Genomic DNA, 19,474 nt, shown 5'->3' on the forward strand with positions numbered 1-19,474 from the left:
CCTTTAGTGAACCGACACTCTCGGCAATTTTAACTATTGTAATTATTTTAATTAACTGGAACGTGGCTATTTTTAACAAAGTGAAGTTTTGTGTGTTGGTGATTTCTTTTTCTACTATAAATGCCTCTGATGATGGCTCCGTGGTGAGCCGAAACATGTAAGGCAGGTGGTGACGAGGTGGAAAACTTATAAAAGTGTCACATTTGACGGAAGGAACTTGATTGTTAATTTGTTAGTGTGACGGACCAGAATGAAAGACCTTAAACCGTCTGTAGTCACTATCATGTGACAATGTTCAGGGCATAGGAACAACATTACCTTTGAGGGCAGATCTGTTTTCATTGGCTCCACGACATCCTGGGACAGTACATTGAGGAAGCCATGGCCACAATTCTTTCCAAATCCTTTTCCAGTTCATCATTCATGTGTCATCGTACCATTTGATGCTACAGAGCCATTGTACTGACAGTGCTGTAAAACAGACCACAAAAGAAGTCATGAGTAGATTGGAAGGGAGTGCATGTGAGGTGTGTGAAGATATGCCTACTGCACACTTGCCACCCTCCAAAGATCCACTTCAATATTGCTGTCCTGCCTATGCACAGATCTCCCAAATGGTCTCTTATGTTAGTTTTCACAATTACAATTTTTCACTCATGTCTCACCTGTCATGCATTCTGTGTGCCCTCCCCTAATAATATTTGTCATTTGAAATAATGTGACCTACATTCTGAGTTCCAGCTTATTCTAAAGAATCTGCCCACATCTGAATGTAACATTTCATAATTTGGTAGTACAGTATATGCCCAAAAATACAGTACTGAAATGAAAAGACGTCCTGTTGATACCACTCTCTATTCATGTGAAGGCACCTTGCATGACAGAACCTTCTCAGATTTTGAAGAAATTGTCCGATCACTGTGTCCCTGTAGCGTTTTTGGGTGATGGTAAGAGCATTGCCTTCCTCATTCTCAATGAAATAGGGGCCTAATATACCGTGTGCTGAGATGGCACACCATATCGTCACACGTGTACTGTGTAGCGGTTTCTGGATGATAACATCTGGCCGCTCAAAGCCAAGGAAGCGAGTTGTCTGGCGATCACTTCCATATGAGCAGAAATAATACTCAACTATGAATACTTTTTCCTCCATTGAAACACCCATTTCCAACAACAACTGCACAACACAACTTCCTTTTCACTACTGGCAACATGTGCTATGCCACATGGACAAACACACGTGCATGTTTGATATGAGTAAGTTTCAGTACTGAATCTTTTGGCACAAACTGTATTTACAGGAACGGACTATTGGACCCAGGTTTGAGGGACCAGCAGTTCATGGCTTTATTCACCATATTCACAGCCTCTCTTAGAGTGGGTCAGTTTATTGAGGTATACTAGTTCTGACATCTTTTAACCACTTCAGTTATGTTAGGTGTTTTTTTACACCGCTGTTTGTTCAGTTGGTGACTATTACTTCTTTGCAGGAGGCACTGAATTTTTACTGTTCCTGATGCTGGCCTATTGTCCCAGAGCCATGATTTGAATCTGAAGGTCGCACTTGAGCAGGTTTTTCTCTGGGTTTTCTGTTTTCCCCTCCTAATCATTATTTCACAGTTGCCCAATATATACATACATCTATCACTGCCTCTATAGAGTTCCGTTATAACCCTGACCAGGCAGCACCTTTAGCTACTTAAGATAGGACATGATCAGATGTCCTTAGCCTGGACTGACAGACATCTTATATAATCGTATATTGTACACGTATATACATATACATTGTGTTATTACTCACTCATGGAGCTGAGCCCTTCCTGAGAAGCCACTCCAGAACTGCCCAATATTTTATGGAACCTGAAGGTTCATTACTGTGTTCAAAAGAGCCCTCCACTGGCCCCTATCCTGAACCAGATCAATCCAGGTCATACTATCCCATCCTATCTCTTTAAGATCCATTTTAATATTGTCCACCCACCAATGTCTTGGTCTTCCTAGTGGTCTCTTTCCTTCTGGCTTTCCCAACAATATTCTATATGCATTCATCTTCTCCCCATTCGTGCTACATGTCCTGCCCATCTCATCTTCATTGACTTGATCATTTTAATTATATCAGACCATCAAAGCATAAATGGCAGGTGTCAATGTCAGGGCAATGTAATACAGGTAAATTGGTAAAGTTGTCTCTGTGTTTAATTAAGCACCACGCAGTGAAAACACATGGTATGGTGGAGTGGAAGTGGAGGTTGCACAATTCTTGACCTTGGCAGTGGAGGTGAGTGATCGGCTTCACGCCTTGGCCACTTTACTGCTGGGGAAAATGTTCCCAGTATGCATTTTATGGGAGGCTATATGGGCCTCAGAGGTAGTGTGGATGCCGTGGAGAAGAGCCAAAATTTCTCGACTCTGCCGAGAATCGAGCTCCGTTTGTCCAGCTCATAGCCCGTCGGTATTCCGACTAAGCTATTGGGGATCATTATGTTCCGCGAAAAGATAGAACCCGCAAGATAGCCAAGCTCTACGAGCTCAAGTAAATTGACGGGACTGTACCGCGACCTCTGGGAATACGTGATGACGTCGGATCGTATCCGCTTATCGGTAGCAGTGGTCGCAGTTGAGGCTGTTGAGTCGTAGTAGTGAAGAAACGCAATTTGACAGGTGAGAAAGCGTCTGAAACAAACGTGAACAGAGTTACATTTAAGAAACTTAACAGTTGTTAAGCGGTAGAAATATGTGTGTCCTACGTCCATTTTTATGTTCTTGCCGTTGGAACTTTGGTAGACTCCAGTCCACACCTTTGGTTAAAAATTCGCTGTAAGAGTAACTATTATGTTCACTTCGTCTTAGTCTTGAAGGTCGTAGTTCGGCGACCAGATATTTGTTACTATTTGACAGCTACGGTCTTGTTTTTGTGAGGCGCCCTCTCTGACGAGAGGACGGGTCTGTCTTTTGTATATGCTGCTGGGCCTTACCAGCGCAGTGTTTCTCGGATCCGAGTGCCTTGTGACTCGCGACCATATTTTACGGTCTCAGATTTGAGACTTCCCTTTTCGTCACCTCCTACGACTCGCAGGGTCTAATGAAATTGCAGCGCCTAAAAACAAGGTTCTCCGCACCATTGGCAATTTTCCAAGGCACACACCGGTTTGCAATTTACACATAGCTTTCAAAATTCCGTACATGTATGATTATATAACAAAATTATGCAGGCAACAAGCGGAAGTCATACACCAGAGTCAAAGTCACATTGCGACTGACGGTCGGTCAGTAAGTCAGTCTTGGTGTCGACGCTAATCTGGGGCTCATGACCAGATATTTATTACTGTTTGACAGTTTAGGTGTTGTTATTGTGAGGTAGCGTAGTTGGTTGAGGCACTATGCTGCAAGCCGGAAGGTCGCGGGTTCGAGTCCCGATGAGGTCATCGGATTTTTTTTTTCAGTTTACCTAAACCTTTCAACCGCACTATTTCCCTGGGGTCGACTCAGCATCTAACAGAAATGAGTACCAGGAGTATTCTTGGAATATTATTGGTGGTAAAGGGCGGCCGCCGCGTAAGGCTGACAATCTTGCCAATCTTGACGGGTCTGTCTTTTGTATATGCTGCTGGTCCTTGCCAGCGCAGCCTTTCTCGGGTNTATGGACCTCCACGGCCTGTTACAAGGATACCTTTACTTGTTTACTTACTTTTTATTGTGGGGCGCCCTCTCTGGCGAGAGACACCAAGCTCAAGTCAAAGTCACATTGCGACTGACGGTCGGTCAGTCGGTCAGTAAGTCTTGGTGTCGAGCCCCATCTGGTGCTCATGACCAGATATTAATTATTACCGTTTGACAGTTACGGTCTTGTTTCTGTGGGGCGCCCTCTCTGACGAGAGGACGGGTCTGTCTTTTGTATATGCTGCTGGTCCTTGCCAGCGCAGCCTTTCTCGGGTCCCAATCCCTTGGAACTCGCGACCGTATTTTACTGTCTCACATTTGAGGCTTTCCTTTTCATCGCCTCATACGACTCGCAGTGTCAGGTGGGGGTATTCGACCCCTCCTTCACCCAGAACTCTGACACTGTGGAATCTCGTTATGCAGACGCGGCACGGACCACACAGGAATCACATTTCTATTGTAAGAACTGTTGTGTAACCTAGCAACTTGTCACAGACAACCTCGTTCCTACTTTTGCTCGGCGCGGACGACATAGAAAACACAGCATTTTCTATTGTTGCGTAATGTGCCGTGTTCACGGAACTGCTGCCTCGCAACGCGTTGATCAAATGCGTTACAATATTTTAACAGGGCGAATTAATAAAAGAGATGTCTGGACGAAATAATTTACAGGTATTGTATGAAGAAAAGAATGTGCTACAAAGTTCTAGAAGCTGTACGAATGTTTACATCTTGTGTGGAAACACGTTAATTACTTAATAAAATCATTCAGAGTACTCTGATTGATTTTAATACAGTTGTTTCCCACACATTTCTTAATATCATACCTTAAATGAATCAGGCTCGTGGTGTAAATTAACAGCGTTTTAATCATAAGATGTTACAAGGCGATAATTCCTATAAAAATATTCATAAAATTATATTGTGTTGATTGAGTAAAGAATTCTCTGTGTCACCAAGCTCAGAGTTAGAGTTACATTGCAACTAACGGTCAGTGAGTCAGTAAGTCTTGGTGTCGAGCCCCATTCGGGGCTCATGACCAGATATTAATTATTATCGTTTGACAGTTACGGTCTTGTTTCTGTGGGGCGCCTTCTCTGACGAGAGGACGGGTCTGTCTTTTGTATATGCTGCTGGCTCTTGCCAGCGCAGTCTTTCTCGGGTCCAAGTCCCTTGGGACTCGTGACCATATTTTACTGTCTCAGAACTGAGACTTGAAGAGAGAGAGAGAGAGAGAAAAAGAGAGAGACACACACACATACGGATCATCTTCAGAGGGAACATCAATACTTATTCGGAAACCATCATCACAATAGGTGTTCTGATTGCTAAATTACATACACACATAATGCCTGGAATACACAATGTACACAATATTGAACTTTTCACAATCACAGCAGCCTTCCTGGTATTAAAACTTTTAAAGTGTTTAAAAAATGTAGCTTACCTGGACTTAAATATATTTAATAGACACGGACAAATAGAAATGGAAATATACAGAAAACCCACAATGACAGACATAACAATAAATAATAAATCATGCCACCCTAAAGAACAAAAATTGCCAGCATATAAAAATTGGATACACAGACTTCTTACACTACCCCTTCAGGAAAATGCTAAAAACAAAGAATTAAATACTATTATTAATATAACACTAAATAATGGCCATAGAAAGGAAGACATCACACATCTATATAACAAACTTAAACGAAAGATGGGTAACCTGGATAATAAAGATGAAAAAGAACAAAATGGGTCACTTCTACTTATACAGGAAATTACATATGAAAAATCACAAAACTATTCAAAACACTAACATAAAGATAGCCTTCAAAACAGCCAACACAATAGGTAAACTGATAAATGAAAAACGAGAAATAAACCCCTACGAACAAAGTGGGATATAGGAAATATCATGCCAAAGTTGCCAAAAAGTATACATCGGCCAAACTGGTAGAAATCTAACAAGATACAAAGAACACATAAGAAACATAAGACTAAACAAGGTCCCTTCATCTGGCCTAACTTTTCTTATCTCACCAAGCTCTAAACCTCGTCTCGCTTATAACCCCTAGGCACGGATCACACAGAAAACACCGTTCTTCTGTCGCTGTACCATTGTTGCGTTCATGGTTGTTGCTGCAGGAGGGTGTTTCCTGAGCCGTTGCGTAGAAATGGTTCAGGTATATCTCACTGTATACGCTCACTGTAGGCACATAGAGGCAAGGACTGAGCCACATATTACATTTGGAAATTGGTTATGATCCTATCTCAATCAGAGATGCATGATGTTTCTTTCACACCTTCCAGTTATACAATTTATGAATTCTTCTGAAGTTGGTCTCTGTCTAGGATAAAGCCTAGCAGAATGAAGAATCTTGATGCTACACCCAGTACTGTAATGTAAAATCTGATAACTAGTAAATATTTAGAGCATTATCTTCAGGGACTAATGCTGTGTAGTCTGGCAAAGTACACAGATGTTTCTGAGGAAAGTGCTGCTTTCATTTTCGTGATTTAAGAGGAAGCCAAGCAATAAACCATCAAGAAGCAGGTGGCAGATGGCATTGCTTGAAGTTTCTTGGTGAGCTTACTTTTTGATCCTGAAAATGGAGAAAGTATGTTCTCTGAAATGCTGGTTGACTGTACTAGACTACATGATGTCCCAGAAGACGGTACACCCCTTAGACACTGTTGTGCAAACCTCATATTAAAAGAAAAGTAAAGTAAAGCTATCCCTGTACCAGGCCGTGAAGGGCCATAGGGTTGTGAGACGTTGAGGGTCCCACATTATCTAGACAATCGGCTCAAAGATGGCGGTAAGGTTGTCAGCCTTACACGCCAGCTGCGTTTTACTCCCCAGGAAAATTATTTATTTAATTCCTGGTACTCATTTCTGTTAGAGGCTGAGTGAACTTCAGGGCCATAGTGCGGCCGGAAGGATTAGGTAAATTGAAAAAAATGCAATGACCTCATCGGTATTTGAACCTGCGACCTTCTGTCTTGTAGCATAGTGCCTTAACCACTACATGACCTCATATATAACATGTAAACATTAACCTTTAAGAGGCTAATGTCACCATACGGCGTCATTTAAAGTACAGCCAAGTGGCCGTGCGTCATGTATGGGTACCCGCAATCCACGCGTGTGCATAGCATTTTAAAATCTTATTTTAAATAAAGGTTTTTAAAAACATCTTCATTGGTTTGACACTTTGAGGCCTCTGTTTAATTTGTTTTCAATACTGAATTGTGTCTCTTTGCAGAACTACAATGAGTGATGATGGTGGGGGTTGTGGAGGTGACAGTGGAGGTGGTGGAGGTGACAGCTGTGGTGGCGGGGATGTGAGCGGAAGTGGTGGATGTGACAGCACCTCCTACCATCATGACTCTGGTCACCATGATGTCAGTGGAAGTGGTGGATGCCATAGCACATCCTACCATCATGACTCTGGTCACCAGGGCACTGACCATGGCCACAGTTCAGCCAACGACAGTGATCAGAATGTCTTCAAAGATTATTCATTTGTTGGAGCTGGAATTGGTGCTTCAGACTGGCGTAATGATTATGATGCTGATGACAGCCACAGCAGCACAAGAAATAAAAAGTACATGAAGGGCAAAAGGAAGGAGAAAGACCATCATCAACAGGACTGCTGTGCCCTAATTTGAAGTTTCCATTCTGTAATTGTGATGAAACTGTCATTTATTGGTTTCAGTTTACATGTCTCATTAAGTGATCAAATGCCCAGCAGAAATACTGCTAATTTCTAATGCTCAGAGCTACCCTAGAAACCCTAGAAACACACATGTTTCTCATGTTCAATCACTAAATGGAAAAGTGTGGCATTATGTAGTGAAGAAATGTTAAAATTTACAAATTTGAACACAGCTTCAGCGTAGCTTTTCCAGATGTCAAAAAGACATACTGAAAGTTTTTAAGTTCACTTTATTGAGCTCAAGTTTCAGAATCTTGTGTTTTCTTTTTCAGTGATATTTCAAGTACAATAAAAAGTCATCTTGCCATCAAGGATCATTGAGAAGAACTAAGTAGCAACTCTGGATTGACCAGACTTTCTGCAGTTGTGTGAGAAGCTGATTAATAAAAAGAATTTGCCTAAAAATTCTGCAGTGTTTTTAAATTAGTATTGAATTTGCACACATCAAAGTGGAGTTTGTTAGAAGCATAGTATAGCAACAATGTGATATTGTATACCATAGAACTAGTTTGTTGAGAACCATAGAAAAGCTATGTGCTCACTGAACCATACTTAATATGGACTGAAGCAAGGTATGCTGAGGAGCCACAGTTCCATTCATGTACAGCATCACATTAGTACTGTTAACACTACATGCCACAGTTCCATTCATGTACAGCATCACATTAGTACTGTTAACACTACATGCCTTTAAGTTCATAATATTAGAACATTTAAAATTCTTCAGTTCCAGTAGAACTTTTATGAAAGTTATACACTTTTTTTTTAATTCTCTTAGTGGGGGGGGGGGGGGAGTCCAACTGGATCCACTCGGCACGGCGGCCACTGATTGGCCAATTGTAGCCTTCACTGGGTGATTATGATGATGGAGAATTTGGTGGAATGAAGATTGGCAGGGGAAAACGAAGTACTCAGAGAAAACCCGCCCTAGCGCCACTTTGTCCACCACAAATCTCACTTGACCAGACCCGGGATCGAACCTGGGCCGCCACAGTGGGAAGCTAGTGACTAACCACTTGAGCTATGGCGCGGCCAAGTTATACACTTTATAGTCTGTGATAATTTTATAAGACAATTTCATACAATATTTTTCAGTGGTTAAACATATGTAGTGGCTTCAAGGAACTGTATGAAGTGTGTAATTCAAACATTATGGTCTGAGATCCATAAGTTCATTAATTCTATTTGGAGTAAGGAGGAATTATCTTGTCAGTGGAAGGAGTCTAGTATTTTACCAGTTCACAAGAAGGGCAATCAAGCAAACTGTAGTAATTATTATGGCACATCATTGCGATCAACTTCATACAAAATTTTATCCAATATCCTCTCAAGATTAAGCCCATATACAAACAAAATTATTGGGGATCCATGAAGTTAATTACTGTGTAACTGTTGCATAGTTTTGCTGTTAGTAAATATTTTTGTTCACCTTAATCAAGTGCTACAAACTGGACTTGGCAATAAATCTGAGTTTGAAGAGACTAAGATTATATAAAAGGGCAATTTTATTTCACAAACTTGAAAATTTGAGGTAAGAAACTGATGATCATGAGCTTTTCTTAAGGAGAAGAACTTGTGGATAATAAAGCCTGCTGCATCTCTGAAATAATTTGGACTCTAGGTAAGTTAGAGGTGAAACTTTGAATCTGCTTGCAATATATATTTTTTTTCTGTTGGGTGTAAGACTCGCTGGCTTTCTTGTACTAGACGAGTGATTGACTCCAGGGTGTCAGGGACAACAGCCTTATACAATTGTACATTTTAGTGTGGCAGATTGTTACTAAAGAAGCCACTCTGTGTGTGTTTTAGCAGACTGGACTGAAATGGCGGTAATGATCTACCAAACTACACGGCATTACATGCAAGAAAAAAAAAAAAAAAAGGTAAACTTAATAAAACAACTCACTCTTCATAGCCACCGTAATTTCTCGTACTGAACAATTCCTTCGATAGTTACAGTCATTTACTAGTACCCATCATTAATTATCATGGAACACTAAGTAGCAACACATTGACCCATATGCCCAAGTAATTTTTTTTAATGCTAGTGGGATGGGACTAAGTCACTTTGTACTGCGGCCACTTCTGGCCTATTGTACCATCTCCAGATGATAGGTGATGGTGATTGTGGAGCAATTGGTGGAATGAAGATTGGCAAGGGAAACCGAAGTGCTCTGAGAAAACCTGCCCCAGCGCCACTGTGTCCACCACAAATCCCACTTGACCAGACCCGGGTTCGAACCCGGGCTGCCGCGGTGGGAAGCCAGCGACGCCAGCGACTAACCGCTTGAGCTATGGCGCGGCGCTTATATGCACGAATAAGTATAGCGTATTACAGGATGAAATTAGGGCTGTTACTCATGCTAATGTTTGACACAAGTATTACACATAGCCATTAGAATAAGCTACTGTGTTTCTCCGCCTTCTGCATTTCTCTCTGTCATGTTATAACACTGGGTCCTGTAGGAGTACGTGCATTTCTGTTCTATAGCTTTCTTTTTTGTGTTTCATTCCTCCAAGGAAACGTGGTCGATAAAGCGGCTGTGTATATTGCCGTAAACGTGGTATTTAGAGCGGTTATGTATATTTCCGTCAGCACCGGTCGGTACTGTTCATGCCAATAACTTTGAGTTGTCATCCCTGGCTAGTAGCGCTAGTGGCGATAGTAGGGTAGTATCGTGGTATCGTGTATCTGTAGGTAGCATCTGTAGATGGGGATCTAGAGATAGTAAAGCTGTCGTTTTTGACGTGAGTTTCCGCGTTCGTTAAATAAAGCCGTCAAATCAGAGAAACGCGAGTCGTGGTGCAGCATAATCGAAAGCATCGAAAATTCTGGTGTTGTATTAAGTGTGTTTGCTGCATTTCTTTATGCTCGTGCAAGACCGCTGTGTTCAGTTTTTGACGCCGCACAGTTTTCATTCATTCGAGGTTTAACTAAATTTTATCTACTTTACATATTTAGTTTCCCTTTTGAGAGCCCCATTCATATGTCAAATTCGTGGCTACGTTTACAAATTTCAGTTTTATGAAAAAAATTTAAAAAGTATGACATTAATCATGTGATCCATGAAGCAGAGTAAGAAAAATATGAATGTTTTAGGCTACTGTAAATGCCTCCAACATATGTAATTTATTTCCTGCTGCATTCCTGATTTCTGACTAAACAATATTCATTTAGTGCAGCATCATTCATTTGTAAGTGAAGAACGTGCCAGTGTTATCAGACTTTGGCCTGTACCTTCTTTTGCTGCGGAAGAGAGATAGTGTATGGGTCACAATGAAATTGCTATAATGATAAGTACTTTGCCTTATAGTCTTTTTTTTTCTTTTGGCCAAACAACCTGTTGTGATAGTTTGGGTACAATTACAGAAGTGGATGTTGATCCCCCACCCATACGTTATTCACAGGACTGAAAACTGATGATTTTCAGTTTTCTAAATGGATTATAATGAAAAACATGAAAGTTTTCAGCAGGGCTGTTTGGTGGTCAGTGATCTCAACACACAAAAATTGTCAGTATGGAAACACATAAATAACACTGTGCACAAAATTGGTTTCTTAATTTAATGTCTCTTAGATTCTTTGACTCATACACATGTCATTTTCATTTGTGAGGTGCTCACTTTGAATACTAACAGGGACACCCACTGTGCTGATCGAGGTTTGCCATGATTCTTCTTAGTGCCTTCATGCAAATTATAGGAAAATGCCTTGATTAGACAATGTAAATTTCTTTCCAAATGATTTTCAGTTCATCATTAATCAATCAGTTGAAGAAGGACTTACCTCTGCAGAGTTGTTATATTTTAGCATCCTGTTACACTGATTCGTGTCCATGGTTTATGCTAACCATCTTACAATGTATACACTTTTTCACCTTATTCTTCACTTCCACGCTACATGTTTCAGCACTAATGTGCCATCCTCAGGTGTTTGAGCAGTACAACGCATGCAGTAACAGGAGCAAAGCACAACACAGAACACGATACACAAATGTATGTAGGAAGAATGCTCACATAAAAGAGGATTGGCATAGTTCACATGTTTGAGTGCGACGTAGGATGAATCCTGAAAAATTTTATTATTTAGAATTCATCAACACATATGAGGAGTACAGATTTTAGTCATTTTAGAATGAAGACATCATGGCATGCAGTACAATAGTTTAACGTGAATAAAGACACCTGAGGATGGCACATTAGTGCTGAAACATGTAGCGTGGAAGTGAAGAATAAGGTGAAAAAGCGTATACACTGTAAGACGGTTAGCATAAACCATGGACACTGTAGAGTTATTTGAGGATATGTCCATATATTCAAAAGCCATTGTTTTCTGCCTTGAACATGTTCACAGTGGATGAAAATTAATGTACTGATATGTATGCTTTCAGCACAGGATGAATGTAATCAAACGTGAACCTGATTCAGGTAATGAGCTGTTCCCAGTGTATTCAGCAATAAGAACGAACTTGCTGCTGTGAAACATCAAGAGAACACTGTGAACTGGGAAACTCAGGTGAACTGTCTCTTCTATGTTTCATGTAGTAATTTTATAGGCAAGCTAGAATCACAGATTACCATAGACATCTGAATTGTGACTCTGTCATGTGAGTAGTTACGTGTGGTCAATAAAAATAACCACATGAACTGATGTTTCCATATCATTCATGTCAGTACACTATAATAAGTGTTACAGCACTAGTGTTTTATGGCCCACAGTCAGAAAGGCACCATCTTGGATCAGTGGTCTGAAAGTACTGAAACGAATGAAATCACGGTCTTTGTTTCAACTCTTTTTAACACCAGAGTCCTGTCTTAGAATTACCAGTGCCAGGGCTGTTGGGGATAAATGCAATTGCGCAGAAAAACCTACAGTACTTTCACATATTGCCCTCAAATGACCACAGGTATAAGTCATTTGAAAGCCTCTTTATATCTCAAATTGTTAATAGAAGCTTGGCCCCATGTATTATTGACAAAATTAACACAGAGCCAATCTAGTCAGGTCATGGCATGCAGCAGACTAATACAGAATTGGCCACCATCGTAGTTTGTTACTGCTGTAACACAGGTTATGCAACAGTTTAGGGGGCTGTTTTGTGGTGTAAGAATATGTTCTCTCAGATATGAAACCACGCGACTCCACATTCCAGAAGATAGCATTCTTCATAGTCAAACACTGAGAATCTCTAATCTTGACATATTTTTACTTTGTTTTACAGTCCCATTTGAACACAGGAAATGATGGATGATTCAGGCACCAACCCTGATCCAGTAACTGGAGTTTGTGATGAGAAGTCAGTTAATAGTAAAGGACTTCTTGATCCTGTTGCTTTTGTTGCAGTTAAGGCTGAAATAACAGTGAGTTACAGTTTCTTTTTCCCTCACCCTACTTCCATCCCCATCATTCATAATTGCTCTTTTCGTTACAAATATTTGTGTGCATACTGTTATCATCCTACACAGATGTGTATGTCTAATGTTAGTTTTCCTTAACAGAAAGCAAAAAACATCCCTTAATTTAAAGCTTAACTGATACATTGGGCAAATTGTAGTAAACGGTGTTTCATGGGAAATATTTCCAGAGTTAGTTGCTTGGAGTAACAGGAAACAAATACTTCTTACATATACTCGTAGATTAAGCCAAAATGGAATCTATATGTAAGTGTATTTCTTTCCATTTCTGTGATACACAAAAAGTGTATACACGTCAGGTTTTTGATTATTTTTTAGACCTACGATGTTTATTGGTTTTAGTTTTACAGGAACCAAATTCAGTGTATCAATGTAATGACTTCCTACTGGCTGGATGATTAGTGTTTGATTATAAGTGAGGTGAAGTGAGGTAGCTCAGTCAGTTCTTCTATTTCAGTTAAAAAGTGGAATGCTCTGACATATTTTAGTAAAACTCTCCAGTATAAAATTTCATGAAAATCCATTAAACAGTTGTCATGATGTTACATGTGGATAGATGGATAGGGACAGATGTGGTGAAAGTAATGAGCACATTTTTACAAGTTTCTCTTTTGAACATGGCAAAAATAGTGTTTGCATTTAAGGCAGCCGTTTTCTGTTATTTGTTTTGCATTGATATGTTGGATGATCTATTCCATTATTTTTTAACTCCTTCAGAATGGATACTATGTAAAATATATGTTGAAGTTAGTGCGTCATTAGACAACATATATAAATGTATAGGAGCACGCGGCAGCGTAGTTGGTTGAGGCACTATGCTACGAGCCAGAAGGTCTTGGGTTCAAGTCCCAGTGAGGTCACTGGATTTTTTTCAATTGACCTAATCCTTCCAGCCGCAATTTGGCCCAGGGGTTGACTCAGCCTCTAACAGAAATGAGTACCAGGAATATTCTTGGGGGTAAAGGGCGGCCGGCGTGTAAGGCTGACAACCTTGCTGCCATCTATGAGCCGATTGTCTAGAAAATGTGGGCACCTCAACATCTCACAACCCTATGGGCCTCCAGGGCCTGTTACAGGGATACCTTTGCTGTACTTTATATAAATGTATAGTTAAAAAATGTGACAGAACCATTACATTTCATTTGACTGCTTGAGAAGGAAGCATTGAGGAGGTTGGTGCACCAGTAAGTTTCTAGACTTGTATTCAGGAGGTGCTTGGTTTGAATCTGAGTTCAGACACTGGCTATCCTGACTGAGGTATTTTGTGGTTTTCCTCAGTTGTTGTAGGCAAGTGCCAGAATAGTACAGTCTTTATTCTTCAGTCATTCTGTCACTTACCACTATATAAACTGAGATACTGGCAGCACTGTGAAAGAAAACACACAAAGAAGCGAAAGGAAATGTGCTCATATTGCTTCTTTAACTACTACTTCCATTGGAACTGAGAGGGTCCAGACTGGTTGAAAAATCTGGTTTGAAATTCGTATAAATAAACAAATGGAACTGGTTCATTCATTGTTGCAGAAATACAAAGCAAATAAATTCTATTTATTTATTTATTTCATATCATATCCATGGATCATTGTACATGATATAGGACAAGTCAAATACTTTACAATACAATAAGTAATAATAATAATAGTAATAGTAATAATAATAATAATAATAATAATAATAATAATAATAATAATACAATATATAACACAATGATATAATAGTATACAAAGATAATAAAATTATGATTCGAATGATATATATCCTGGGTGGTTATGGTTATGGAGAGTTTGATGGAATGAAGATTGGCAGGGGAAACCGAAGTACTCGGAGAAAACCTGCCCCAGTGCCACTTTGTCCATCACAAATCCCACTGGACCAGACCGCCTCGGTGGGAAGCCAGCGACTAACCGCTTAAGCTGTGGCACGGCCTTAGAGATAATATTGTCTGGTATGTTGCTTCACTGTAGTTTATGGTCCTGGTCTCTGTAGTGCTGGTGAAGCTTCTTGAAGTCTGCATATCTCCAGAGTAGCCTGTTCCGGTAAATCTCCACTGTGTTAGCTTGGTTGCTGGAAAAGGGAAAAGAAAACTGCGCAGTAGCGATTCCAAAACCAATTATTCATTACTTATGTGATTATAATTGATTAGAGCTAGTGCTTGCCCCATACAAGAGAAACTCATCCACTTTGTAGAAGCAATGATTAAGTAGGTAAGTTTTCAAAGCACTTCTGAACTTGAATAGTACTGGTATCTCTTTAATATGTAGTGGTAAATGATTTAGCAGTCGAATTCCTACATTGTTAAAGTTGTTCTTGTATAGACTTGTATTACATGGGACGATGTGTAAGTCGTCTTTTTTCCTTGTATTGTATGAGTGTAATCCTGAGTTGGTTGTGAAATCATTTAAATTGGATTTTATGTATATTAAAATTTCGTATATATACAAAGATGGTAAAGGTAATATATGTAATGATTTGAAAATTTGTTTACAACTAGTTGGTTTCTAAATATTGAAGTTATTCAATGGTTTGTAACCATTGAATTATTTATTACTTTTATTTATTGAACCCATTTTTTACCAGCTTGAAACCAAAACAGTTTGTTAGAGAATTCAAGATGTATATTTATTTATTTATTTATTTATTTATTTATTCACTTCACATCCATGGATCATTATACATGACATAGGACAAATCAAAACACTCTATAATCCAATATAACGATACAATAAGACAATACAATGATACAATAATAGAATAATAAGAAGAACAATATAATTTTATGCTAATATAATAATTAAATGATGAGCACTATATTTATCAGTCACAACACATCAAATTTGAAAATAGATTAACAACATGTTTCGGCTATTTAGCCTATTTAACCTATTTAACCTATTCTTATAGGTTATAGGTTCTTATAGGTTCTTATTCTTATTCTGTTATTCTTATAGCATGGTTTGAGACCTAGTGACTTACAATCTGTATACCTGGAGTGAATGTGAGTATTTAAGCACATGCATGGTGTTTAAAATTGAGGAACTAACCAGTTATGATGACGAAGCAGCTGTTGGTTAATAATGTTACAAGAAATGTTAAAAATACAGATTGAAAATTATGTGGTTAGGTTTTACTCTTATGTTGAAGAACTCGGGGCATATAGAACCAGCATATGAGGGGTGGTGCGTATGATATCAGATTGAACAGAATGTAATTTTGTGTGGCAGTAACACAACACACTGTACGTTGAGTATAAGTGCCTTGTGCCTGGATTGCAGGACGAGCTGTGGGGTGTTAATGAACTCAAGCAAGAGATTAAGGCTGAAGTAACAACAGAGGAATACGGATTGTTGCCTCAGGGGTGAGTGTGGTGATAAATAATTCATTGTAGTAGTTCTTTTTAATAGTTGACTTTCCTAATTGAACCCACGTTATGACAGTGGAGCACTGCTTTCTTTATAATACACAGCTTTGATGTGCATTTTCCGCATTAAGGTCTTTTTTCAAGATATATGCTCAAATAATTTGCCCCTACCAACCATTGTGTTTTTGTTAAAAAACTCAAGGAGTATAATTGATCCCTGTTTTCTGGCTCTGTATAATTTCTATCATTCCTGTTGACCAGACTGTGTTATATGCTTTGGATGTATTGAATATGGCTGCTGTGTGTGCCCTGTTATTGAACTTGTCGGTCATATGTTTGGTGAGGCTTAGTAGTTGTAACATTGTGTCTCATCATGGTGAGAATGCAAATTATTTGTCAGTAATATGGCCTGATGGTACTGAATATGCTTGTTTATTGAGTGGTGTCCAAGCTAATTGGCCATCTGCCTTGTGGAAAGATGCAGTTCTTATTGGATGTTGGTACGGATATTATATTTGTGTCCTTCCACATGTTTGGAAAGTAATGTGACAACAACTCAGCATTTATGATTTTTGTCATGTGTGGGCATTAAATAGATGTTATCATGATCTGGAGCTTGGGGGGGGGGATAGATGCTTAATTCGTAACATCGGATCCAAACTGTCCCGTCTATATACCAACCTGTATCTTGTGAACAGAACTGAGAAGAAGGCAGTGGTGGGCTTGTGGGTGTAGTCATGAGTTCGCTTGGTTTGGCCTTGTCTCTGGATTGGTGTCTATCAGTATTGCTTGATCATGTAAGTTACTGGGTACCAGGACTGAATAAGTTTGGGATTTCTGTGCCTGTTAAACTTCCTGGGGTGCAGTGTGATCTTGATAGCCTCCTTTAGCAAGCAGTCCATGTATCCTGTTGCTTTATCTGGTTAGGAGGTGCTGCACAATTCAATACCATGCCGTGCTCTAAGTGTGCTGTCTCTGATGACTTCTCTGGCTGGCCGAAGTGTTATGTGTGTGTGTAACGTGTTCTGACATCTGGTCTTGATGGTTCTGCCCATGAGTCCAACCTACACCTTTTTCTGCACTCACATGGGATGCAATATATGCATGGAACTTTTCATCATATTTTGTCTTTTGTGTAGGTATAAGCATGTGGATATGTTTCTTCACACAAGTGTGAGTTCTCTTAATGTCGTATTTGGCAAGGAGCCTGATTATGTTTGAGACAGCATGTTGATATGATACCATTTGTGCCCAGGTTATCATTACTGCTATGGCTAGTGAGGAATGTTATGATAGCTCAGTTTTTCAGTGGAGCATGAGGTTTTGTTGAGGACTGAGTTGTTGTACGGCTCAATGAGATGTGGGGAAGTGAGGGAATAGCAGGCTATAGCTACAGTGCGTACAATCAAGTGCGCGCCGCGGCTGCAATTTGCCGTGAGTCATACNGATTTTTTTTAATAGTTAGGAAGATTATTTTGGCACGCTTGGAGATGGGACCTACTGAAATATCACTCACACAATGCAGATGTTGTTATATCATATTTTTGCATGTGTAAGCCACATAATTGCAAGAAAAATTTACTCTAAAAAATTGGGGTGTGACTTATATATGAAATGTTATGTAATTCTTTTAGAGAAACTTGTTCCTCAGAATAAAGAATGTTTTTCTATAGAGGACTGAGCCCATGACCCTGGTGTTGAAGTTGTGCCTCAGTAAACACCATTAGTGTGTGAGAAAAATGGAAAATGTTGATATGAACTTACCAAGAATTAATGCCCTGCTGTTGTTAAGTCATTGGTAACACGTCTCTACAAAATTAGTTGTAAAAACATAGCAGTGGTATTGTAATTAACTGTTTTTAATGAAGGTACCTTAGATCGCTATCTGGTCTTTAGTTGTACTGTGTTAACAGCTTTCTTTATCAGAGTGACGCCACAGTAAATTGTTGTCACTCTTGTCCATTTATATTTATTTCATTATAGTAGAATTTTTATGATGACACTTGCCTTTTTACTTGCTACTGATAAAGCTGCCATCAAATTTTAGTTGCAGTTTAAAAGTGTTCATGAAGTATTACTCAGTTCTTATGTAGTCAGATCAGCATGATCCAGCTGTCACATGGTCAGAGCTGACCTCTACAATTTCTGCTGTGTGAATTTTCTATTTTATATGAGTATTGTGCTTACTGCTGACAAGCCATGGTCATATTTTACTGTGGCATGAAGTGTCAGAAAACGTTACTTTCTTTTGGCAGTCCAATGATTTTCATTTTCCTACCACATAAATTGTATTCCATGATGCATTTTTAGTGACTTTGGTCAGTTGTCAAGATTCTTATCTGACACGCTATTGCACAGATGAAAAGATTCCAACATATTACTGCTATAGTGGCATATTTTGATTGCACGAGAGTAGCCAACACAGTTGATTCCTGGAAATCAGAAGAATGTGACATCACTGAAAAATTACTGTAAAGGCTGATGATTACAAAGAAGTATCACAAGCGCAGTTAAAAAGTTTTATTTTCACACAAGTGAAATCTGTTGCAGCTTACATATGAGGTATTATTTATTCAAAATTCTTAACCTGAAACTCTAAGTGCAGCCTACTATGCATGTGCAATTATGGCCTTACATAGTGCTTATTAATTTGAATATTTTATATGTTTAAGTATATGGTGCATAAATTGTCATGTTAAATGTTATTATGTATTAGTGACTGATTGCATGCACTTCTTTAAAGTTGGCATTGTATGCCATTAGTTATAACTTGTGATGAGCAGTTCGTTTTTAAATACAGTAGAACTTGGTTATAACGTCATCAAAGGGACCTGAAAATAGTGTCGTTATAAAGGAATGTCGTTGTAACCGAAATGGGCACTTCCACAGTATCCTTATGTTAGTCACGTAAAAATCTACCAAAAACCGAGTTAAAATGTTGCATTTTTTAGTGAAATACATAGTTAAGTACAGACTAACGTACTAACGTGCTAACGTGGAATTGCCCAAATGTGTAATATCAAATACATATTACAGTGCTTTTCACTGACAATACACACAATATTTCATGAATCACTTTAACTTTCTCTTCAGTGCTTAAAACTTTCCTTTTCATTGCCATGTTTTCGCTACTGCACTTCTCTGGGTTTAGGCAGGAACACTATAGGGTAAGTAGACAATGTGAGGTCCTGTTAGACGAGATTCTAGGAAAGGAATGCAGTTAACAACCTGCCGCGTCCTCTTGCACTATTCACGCAGTCCCACCCCAAACCCTTGTTTTCGCATAAAACCCACGCTCCTCTTGCAGCCCGCGGTCGTA

The 19,474-nt window shown here is 39.3% G+C and overlaps 2 protein-coding genes and 1 long non-coding RNA gene across 6 annotated transcripts in view; all 3 read left to right on the forward strand.

Moving 5' to 3' along the window:
• The first annotated feature begins 2,572 nt into the window (after positions 1-2,572).
• Positions 2,573-8,037, forward strand: LOC111871488 (keratin, type I cytoskeletal 9). The gene is made up of 2 exons (XM_023864645.2): positions 2,573-2,661; positions 6,930-8,037. Exon 2 carries the CDS (start codon positions 6,937-6,939, stop codon positions 7,333-7,335), a length of 399 nt encoding a protein of 132 aa, XP_023720413.1. The 5' UTR covers positions 2,573-2,661; positions 6,930-6,936; the 3' UTR covers positions 7,336-8,037.
• A 649-nt stretch (positions 8,038-8,686) lies between these two features.
• Positions 8,687-9,247, forward strand: LOC117282865. Its single transcript, XR_004513776.1, has 2 exons — positions 8,687-9,003; positions 9,192-9,247. It is a non-coding gene; the product is annotated as an uncharacterized LOC117282865 (long non-coding RNA).
• A 784-nt stretch (positions 9,248-10,031) lies between these two features.
• Positions 10,032-19,474, forward strand: part of LOC111871485 (mini-chromosome maintenance complex-binding protein) — a 44,657-nt gene continuing 35,214 nt past the window's right edge. The window contains exons 1-4 of one of the 4 annotated variants that reach the window (XM_033754278.1): positions 10,032-10,647; positions 11,774-11,898; positions 12,605-12,743; positions 16,070-16,152. The gene's annotated coding sequence lies outside the window, so the exon portion shown is untranslated. The remainder of the gene's footprint in view (positions 10,648-11,773; positions 11,899-12,604; positions 12,744-16,069; positions 16,153-19,474) is intronic. The other 3 variants (XM_023864641.2, XM_023864640.2, XM_023864643.2) reach the window with 3 other exon arrangements.

Source organism: Cryptotermes secundus, unplaced genomic scaffold, assembly GCF_002891405.2.
Source record: "Cryptotermes secundus unplaced genomic scaffold, Csec_1.0 scaffold549, whole genome shotgun sequence".
In the NCBI taxonomy this organism is placed as follows: Eukaryota; Metazoa; Arthropoda; class Insecta; order Blattodea; family Kalotermitidae; genus Cryptotermes; species Cryptotermes secundus.

Coding starts and splice junctions, on each gene's coding strand:
- LOC111871488 (XM_023864645.2), top strand. CDS start 6,937: ATGAGTGATGATGGTGGGGGTTGTGGAGGTGACAGTGGAGGTGGTGGA.